General features: G+C 50.1%; 1 protein-coding gene across 6 annotated transcripts in view; it reads left to right on the top strand.

Moving 5' to 3' along the window:
- Positions 1 to 3,610: 3,610 nt before the first annotated feature.
- The window catches only part of CCDC85A (coiled-coil domain containing 85A), a 203,346-nt gene continuing 198,092 nt past the window's right edge, over positions 3,611 to 8,864 (top strand). For 4 of the 6 annotated variants that reach the window (XM_034953193.3, XM_034953191.3, XM_034953190.3 and 1 more), the window contains exon 1: positions 3,969 to 4,746. In XM_034953193.3, coding sequence (XP_034809084.1) covers positions 4,471 to 4,746 — 276 coding nt within the window. In that variant the 5' untranslated portion in view covers positions 3,969 to 4,470. Of the gene's footprint in view, positions 4,747 to 8,864 lie in introns of all 6 variants that reach the window. The other 2 variants (XM_034953192.3, XM_034953189.4) reach the window with 2 other exon arrangements.

The raw sequence follows: 8,864 nt of genomic DNA, 5'->3' as shown, positions 1-8,864 counted from the left end.
TTCTCCTGGTGAAGCGTGGAAAGAACAGACGGGCGAGTGGGCAGACAGACGCCTTTTGAGACCTCTTCAGAGAAGGGGTACATTGTCAGGTGCACACACATGTGTTAGTACAGCAAGTCATATGCTTGCAATATGATTTTCAATACCAGTAGGGAGGGGAGAAAAACTGCCCCCTGTAGGGGAGGCGCTACAACATCACATGGTGGAAGGTGATATTAATTTCTTTTTTTTTTTTTTTGAGACAGAGTCTCGCTATGTCGTCAGGCTGGAGTGCAGTGGTGCTATCTTGGCTCACTGCAAGCTCCGCCTCCTGGGTTCACGCCATTCTCCCACCTCAGCCTCCCGAGTAGCTGGGACTACAGGCATCCGACACCATGCCCGGCTAATATTTTGTATTTTTAGTAGAGACGGGGTTTCACCGTGTTATCCAGGATGGTCTAGATCTCCTGACCTCGTGATCCACCCGCCTTGGCCTCCCAAAGAGCTGGGATTACAGGCGTGAGCCACCACGCCTGGCCGATGTTAATTAATTTTGTAGGGAGGTTGTAAAAAATTATCAGCAATAATTCAATCTATCTCAGGGGTAAAGTAGCTAGACTTGACTTTTTGAGATGATTCACTTGGGAAGTTGTGTGGAAAGCAGATTCGAGAGAGGTGATGCTGTAGTCAGAGGGACCAGTGAGAAGGGTCAGGTGAGACTTAGTGAGAACCTAGGCTGAGTAACAGTGAGCTGGGATGAAATAGAGTTGACTCAAAAAAATTATATGATATAAAACCATCAGGACTAAAGACTTAGGGTCATTTATGGCTGGTTTTCAGAAATCTCCATTTAACTAATATACCCAACTTAAAACACTGTCCTAGCTTCCCTTGCAGCTGGGAGGTGATCATATGGGAAGCTCTGCCTATTAGAACATAAACAAAATTCACTGGGTCAATTACCAGGAATTTTTTTTTTTTTTTTTGAGACAGGGTCTCACTCTGTCGCCCAGAGTGGAGTGCAGTGGCACGATCCTGGCTCACCACAACCTCCATGTCCCAGGCTCAAGCGATTCTCCTGCCTCAGCCTCCCGACAGCTGGGATTATAGGCACGCACCACCATGCCCAGCTAATTTTTGTATTTTTAGTAAAGATGGGGTTTCACCATATTGGCCAGGCTGGTCTTGAACTCCTGACCTCAAATGATCCACCTGCATCGGACACCCAAAGTGCTGGGATTACAGTTATGAGCCACCGCCCCCGGCCACCAGGAAAAGTTTTTAAAGGGGCATGTGCCCCTTTGCAGTTGTTATTACCTTCTTCCTGCCTTACATGTAGCTGGATGGCTAGAGTTCCAACAACCATGTTATGGACACGAGGCAATCATCCCAAAGGGGACTGAGCAGAGAGAAGGAGCCTAAGATTTTGACGACCTCATGAAGATACCATACCAGCCCTCAGCTGCCTCTCTTTAGAATACCAGGTAGGTGAGAAAAAATAAATGACTTTTTTAAAGTGACTGTTTTTTGAGTTTCTGTTTTTAGCAGTCAAATGAAGCTCCTGACACCATACATGACCTTAGCAACATGAAGCAACATTATTCATTCATGCAGATAATTATTATTCTGAATCAATGACCAAAATTAGAAACATCAAAACCTTAAGGTGATCTAGCTCAACTGTAATCCACTGCTAGTGTATATAATTTGTGGAGACTTTTTTTTTTTTGGCTTTCCTTCTTCCTTGTCTTCCCAACACAAGTCTAATTTTTCCTCTCAGCCATCTATCTGATTTCTCATAACTATTTGGTGTTAACTGATCAGAGGGAGTTAGCAGAGAAGGGGGCTGGCTGTTTCATTTTAGAATACGACTCTTGAAGAACCCGTGATGGAGGAATAAACAGAAGTCCTGGTTCCTATTTCTAGACAAGAGGCTGCCCAATGTAATATGTAATATCAGTAATAATAAGGTTGCATTTCTGTAGGGTGGCTCGATCAAGCGCTTCTTGTATACCATATCATTAGCTGCCCGAGGGCCAGTAAGGTCGGATGGTTTGTTCAAGGACAAGAACTAACAAGTAACAGAGATAGGACTTCTCTTTTTCTGACCTTCACTTTCCCTTTCCGTGACAAAACTGGTCTTAGGAACTGTGTTGAGTAGAGCCTTCTGTGGGCGTGAGAGCGGCTTGGAGGTGTCAAAGAAAAATTGCATCCGATATAGTTAAACAGACAAGGGGGAATTATTCAAGGCTATTGCAATAGGGAAGAGAGAGAGGGAGGGAGAGGGGAACTAGTAGAAGACTAGTGGAGGAGATTAGGATGGGAAGTTGGTCAGTGTAATGAGGCCATTTGTGTTTCCTAATTGGAACTTATTAAAGTTAGGCTCCTCCTCTCCACAAACACTAGGAGATAGGGACCCTTTTTTTCCTTGATGATTACATTTCAAAGGGATGCCTCACAGATCCCTGAGAAAGATCCCCAGGCTGTAAAACCCAGCAAGAGGCGGAGAGATTTACATGTCAAAGGGTCAGAGGAAACATTCATCAATGGAAGTTGGCTAAAGTAAATGCTCTGAGAAAAGGAAGGTCTGGGGCCTACAGTTAGGAAGAAACCTGTCTAAAGTTTAGTCAAGCTGAGGGGAATGTTAAGGCCATTTGGTCACCGTAAGCAGTACCACATTTCCTTGCCTCTCCCGGGAGCCAGGTCTCAGTGTCCCCAACAGGGGACACGCACTGACCGGCGGGTGAAGGGACTGATTTTGATTATCATCCTACCAGATAGAGATTATTCCCTCTGCACCCGGGTTAACTGAAACCCGGTGGGGGTAGATCCTTGCCATTTTCCGGCCCTGTACCCCACTGGAAATAACATGCGGTGGTCAAGGGCATCCACCTCTTTAGGCAAAAGCATGTTTTCAGCCCAGAGACGATTCCACCCAACTTTACAAGAGGATAGCCCAAAGATAGAAGCCAGGGACTCAGACTTCCTCCTTCCAGAAATAACCATCATAAAAAAGCCGACCCAGTAAACGCCTGGCAGCCTGCGGCATAGAAGAAAATGGAAATCTCCTTGGCTGGCATTTCAGCTTGCCTGAGGGGGCTTGCTTTGCTCCGAGGGGAGGTGACTGTGCTGACCTTCAAATCCAGGTTTCAGGAAGCAGGAGATGAAGGTATTTTATTTTCGCCTAAAGGCTTTGATATTTTTCAAATAAAAATTTAAAAGATCCAGTACCTTCTCCCGAAGCTTCGTCATAGAGTAGTGGATTTTTAGAAAAGACAAAGGCCTAGGGGTGGGGCGAGAGTGGGGGGTGGGGATGGGTAGCCCCATAAGAGCAGGGCCCTGAAGCCTCTTTTCGCCCTTTTCAGACCATTTGGATTTTCTTAAGCTCCCCCTTCCCCCAACCCCCGTTTTTGCCATTTGCCTCTCCTCCCATTCTCCAAAGTGCAAATAACTGGTTATCCCTCAGGTTCTGCTACCCCATCTTTCCTGATCCCCGATCCCTCCAAATACGAAGCACCTCGCATTTGGGTCAGCAGCTGTTTCCCCTGCCTGGTGACAAGGCCGGTGTGCAGAGGGCAGAGGAGGGAGCTTCTTCCGCCACACGGTGGCGCGCGCGAGCCTCCCAAAGCCCGGGCGGCCACAGCTCCTCACCTTCTCCCCATTCCAGCCCCACCCGCGCCCGGGCGCAGAAAGAGCCGCGCCCCCAGCCCTCCCGGGCAGGACAGCGGGGAGCGCACCTCGAGGGCCCGGGCAGCGGTCGAGTGGCAGCTGCGTCCAGCCCATGCGGGAGCTGCTGCGGGTTACGGGTGGCCCCAGCTCCAGGCTCCTCCTCCAGCCGGTCCCCCACCCTCCACCCCTTCTCGACTCGGCTCTGCAAATCGAAGGCTTCCCGGAGCAGCCTAGGAGCGGCCGCGGGCGCAGCGAAGGCGGCAGGAGGAGCGCAGCAGCCTTCGGGCAGCCGCGGCGGCGTCGCTAGAGCAGCCGGGGAGGCGCCGCGGTGCCCGGCGCGCCCTCCAAGCTAGGAGAGGGGAGAAGCCGGGGGCTGCAGCTGGGCAAGGGGGAGGAAAGTGCGTGTGCGTGCACGCCTGTGTGCAAGGCAGAGAGTGCGGGGGGCGACAGTCTCGGCTTAGGGCGGAGGAGAGGGCAGGGGAACGGGGGTGCAGCTCCCCCGCTGTCCCCGAGGATTTCCCGCGGCAGCCCCGGGCCCCCCAGTGCCCCTCACCATGGACTTGCGCGGAGTTGGGACGAGCCTCGGCAGCAGCAAGCGGCTGGCTGCCGGGCCCTGGGGGAGCGCGGGCGCGCGCGCGGAGATGGCGAGGTAGGATGGCCACCCAGCGCGACCCCCGCCGCCCCAACCCAGCGGCCCCTGGGCGGTGCCGCTGACTCGCCGGAGCGCACAGGGGTGTGGGCGGAGGCGTCCTCGCCGCGCCCGCGCCTTCGGGAGTCGCCTCGCCTCTTCCACCCACTTGCACCTGCCACCCCGCGGATACCATGTCGAAGGCGGCCGGAGGCGCGGCGGCGGCTGCGGCGGCGGCGGAAAGTTGTTCCCCAGCCCCGGCCGCCTCGTCCGCGGCCGCGCCCGCGCCCGTGGAGGACCTGTCCAAAGTGTCGGACGAGGAGCTGCTGCAGTGGAGCAAGGAGGAGCTGATCCGCAGCCTGCGGCGCGCCGAGGCGGAGAAGGTGAGCGCGATGCTGGACCACAGCAACCTCATCCGCGAGGTGAACCGCCGCCTGCAGCTGCACCTCGGCGAGATCCGCGGCCTCAAGGTGAGCGCGGGCCAGGTGGGGAGGCGCGGCGCGGCTGGGAGCGGGGTGCCCCGAGGAGGAGGCGGGGCCAGGCAAACTTTCCCTCCCTCCCTCAACAGGTGACCCTCCCCTTCTCCCGGTCGGCACCCCCTACCCCCAGTCCCCAGCCCTGTGAAACTTTTCCAAACTTTGGAGGCGTCTGCTCCCCTCCTCTCCCCAACACGGGGCGCGCCACTGTCTGGCTGTTCGGCGTGTACTGCGGCGGGAGGCGCTGAGGACGCTGGAAAGCAGGGAGGGAGGTGAAGGGCACGCGAACCTTTCATTTCTTAGGGAGGCTGGAAAATCTGTGCCTGGGGAGCCGGGTTTCAGTCAGTTAGGCGGAAAGGCCAGTGAGGGGGTGAATCCAGGGGATCTTCGCCTTGGAGGGTCGGGAATGCAGCTGCTCTGGGCCAGCAGCTCTTGGGCGGGCAGAGGGCGAGGAAAGGGTGCCACTGCCAGGGAGAGCGGCTGGCGGGGCGCCCGGGAGAAGCAGCGGACGCCACCCTCAGAGCAGTCTTGTGTCACCGGGTACATAGGAGTTCAAGCTCTGCCTTCACGTCTTCTCCCAATTCCTGTGCTTTCCCTCTCCCAGAGTTTGGAAGGCATCCCCTGGAGTTGCCTTACTCCCCTTCCCACTTAACCCCAGGTTGACTGGGGGAAAGAGGAGGAGCAAAGAGACTCAGTATGGAAGGAGCAGCGTTTTGACAGAGTACCCCAAGTGTTGGTCAGTGATGGTTTCTTTCTGAGCCAGCCCCCCTGCCACCCTCTTCTAGGAAAAGAAGGGAAACGTCCCCCAAGCCCACTAACTTTCTTTTCTCCTTGGAGAGCGCCGGGTCTGCGAGGAGTGTGCCTGCCCAGCTGCAGTACACTAGTGGCCGGGAACCGCCCTGCTGGCGAGCACCGCAAACTTCCTCTCCTTCCAGCTAGCGCTGGTGCCTCCTGGTATTCCTTCCTCTCATTGTTCTGCTTTGTTTATAGGAAGCCAGACACAAACGAAATCACTGCAGGGACTTCAGGGAGCAAATTCCCGAAGGCACAAGCTGTTCTTTTCCCCTTTCCACTCCTATCCCCACATATCAGGCAGTAGATGCTGTTCCTGAATTGCCTCAGTGCTCCAGCTCTGGGATTCTGGGGCAAGGAAGAGTGGGAAGGGTGGAATGCTCAAGGCTCACCTATGTGCTGGGCCCAGTTCAGGTGGAGATGGCCCTCTCCCGAGGCCGGAAGTCATTGTCATATAGTCCCTAGAGTGGGTGCAGGTAGGAAGATTCCTCCAGTCAGAAAAATGCCAAGGCTTACTCTCTCCTTTGGTTGAATTCATCACTAACAGAGTGTTTATTAAGTGCCATGCTCTTTGGGGAATAGAGGCAGGCTAGTGTAGTAGGAAGATGATCTCAGAGGTGGGTTTGAATTCTAGAAACCTCATTTACCAGGAGGGTGAGCTTAGGTAATTACTTTCTCAGATCCTCCTTTTATTCACCAATACAATGCAATGATAATAACTTTCTGAGGGTGTTATGGCAATAAGTTATGATTATGTAGGGGAAGTTTTAATACTTGACTATAAAATGGTAGTTACTGTCATCAGGAAAGGACTTACAAATCTATGGCTCTGTGTCTCCAAGATTTTGGTTTCTTAGGCAGAGCTGGACAAGGGGGCATTAGTTTGTCATCCTCTAATTTGAGTTTCTTCCATGGTCTGAACAATAGTGTGATTTAGAAGAGTTGGAAGAGTTATTATTAAATGTTTTAATAGTATGGAGCATCAAAATAATAGCTCAGAAACACTTGAAAGTTCCTTTAGGTTGTGTGGATTGACTGTGTGTGAGGTCTGTGTGTGGGTAGGGGAGGGGGATGGTAGAGTGGGTTGGTAGAGTGCCTGGGCTTCATTCCAGTAGCTTCATGTAGAGAAGTAGCTATTAGGTCAGCTAAGGGCCCTTACACCCAAGTAGGAAAGTCTCCTTGTGATCTAGATTCATGACCTGGCATTAAAAGACTTTGCAGTCTACTTCCTTATCAAGTTCAGAAATGATGGGGGCAGGTTGCTTTCTGATGCAGCTTCTACTCTTCTCATGTCATCCCTGGGCCGCTGCAAGGAGCGGACTCCCAGGCTTCTGGCCCACCTTGGGTGTGCTGTGGTTTTACTCTTTGGAGAGGCCAACCTTCTCCCTTCTCTTTTTTATTTTGGCTCAGAGCTTCCTTGGACACCATAGTAATCCGTAAATGTGGTTGACTGAATAAATGATAGGTACATATATTTATTTTGGCTTAACTGGAAGAAAAGAAGTATTTTTTTTTTTTTTTTTGTTAAGGGCGTGGGGGAGCATCTGAGGGCTTGGCATTCTCAGTTGAGAACTATAAATGTAGGGGAATTAAGACCATAATACATTTTCTTTTTTATGCCTCTTTCTATGAGCTGACTTTGAAATTGCATCTAAATATTTGTAGGCTACTAGGTGTTATTGTAGCTGTGGACACAGGAGATGGCAGCATCAGTTCTTTACTTTTCAGGGGCCTGTGGCCGGGTCCTAGCACTGATTGACTTGTTTGTGTTTAGATATTTGGGAGGCAGGGCAGTGCAGGGGCCCCAAGAAGTGGAAAGATAAAGAATTTGGATTCTGATAATTTGGGCAGCTTTGGCCAATTGTTAAACTCTCTGTCGTTCGGTTTTCTCATCTGCTCGTGGGGATTTTAATTCCACATGAGGTTTTATGAGGATGAAATATACCATAGATGAAGAAACCCCAGTGAAGTTAGATAGTTTTCTCAAGGTCACACAGACATAAAGTGTTCAAAATCGGCCTGCTTTCCTTTTCTTTTGGCTAGTTGACATTCTTTGCTTAGAATGTGTGGTCCTGGAAGGGGTGGACAAGGGAGATTCTAGTTAGGGTTATGTTGTAAGGAACTGGATTCCTGAGAACCATGTCTTTGGACTTCTGAGCATATACCAACACTTCAGGCTGCTCTGACCCAGTATCCCGGTTGGGGGCTGATTCGGGATGAATCTCTGTAGATTTGTTTTCTGCATTGCATTAATTTCCCTCCTTGGTTCCTAACCCAACCACCGACCCGCCCACCACCCTGCTCTGCAGTGAAGCAAAATAACAAATTAAAACAATTATTTAACTGTAGATACAGTACTTGATAGTCTTCAGGCATAAGATTGAAATTTTGGTTGGTGTGCTACGAAGTGGACTTAAACTTTTAAAAGTCCACTTAGACACTTGGATAATTTCTGGTGGCCGGTGGCAATGTTAAAAGGACACCTAGTGTTTTGCAAAAGAAAGCCCAAGTCTTAGTAAGGCAGATTTGAAGAAGCTGGATCACAAGGTTATTATCAAGCTGGCTGCTTAGCTGTTCATCAGAAGGCAAAGGAAATAGCTCAGAACTGAATAGTAAATAATATTCTCAAGAAAACTAATAATAGAAAGAGGGAACTGTGATATAGAAATGGGAGTGGGCCAATACTCACTCCTATCTACTCCATCTGGAGTGCTGAGAAGTGTATGTTTCACTCCTTTTGGAAAAGGCATTAGCTCCGTGAAGCCGAGGGTAGCACCAGTCCTGTTTACTTTCCAGCTCTAGAGAAATCAGAAGTAGCTGTAGGATAGTCAAAGGGAAGTATTTTTATATGAAAATTTGTTTAGATGAAAGAGAACATGACTTGAGCTTTCTATCAAATGCCAGGATTAAACTAAATGTTGAATAATTTTTGGAGCTTAGAAAGATTAATTTTGTTTATTATTGTTTTCTCCAAATATCCACAGCTTCTGATTTCCTCTAAAGCATCAGTATCAAGGGATAGTTTATTTTCTTACTACTGTAGACTCTGACATAGCTAGTGCTTGCTGAAAACAATAAGAAATTCTTCTCAGTAGCTATAGCTGTAGCCTGTTTTGGCCAGAGGCCTGGAGCTTTATATGGTTGATCAGTCCATAAACACATATTGAGTGTCCACTGTATGCAAGGCACCATGCCAGATATGTTGCATATTCAAAGAAAGACTTTTGGAATAGACCCTGCCCTCCAGAAGCTAAGATGTCCACATTAGAAAGGAGAAAAAATTGATATCTAGTGATTGTTCTAGCTAGAGTGTGATACAG

Source organism: Pan paniscus, chromosome 12, assembly GCF_029289425.2.
Source record: "Pan paniscus chromosome 12, NHGRI_mPanPan1-v2.0_pri, whole genome shotgun sequence".
Classification (NCBI taxonomy): domain Eukaryota; kingdom Metazoa; phylum Chordata; class Mammalia; order Primates; family Hominidae; genus Pan; species Pan paniscus.
This window is presented reverse-complemented; position numbering and strand designations above follow the sequence as displayed.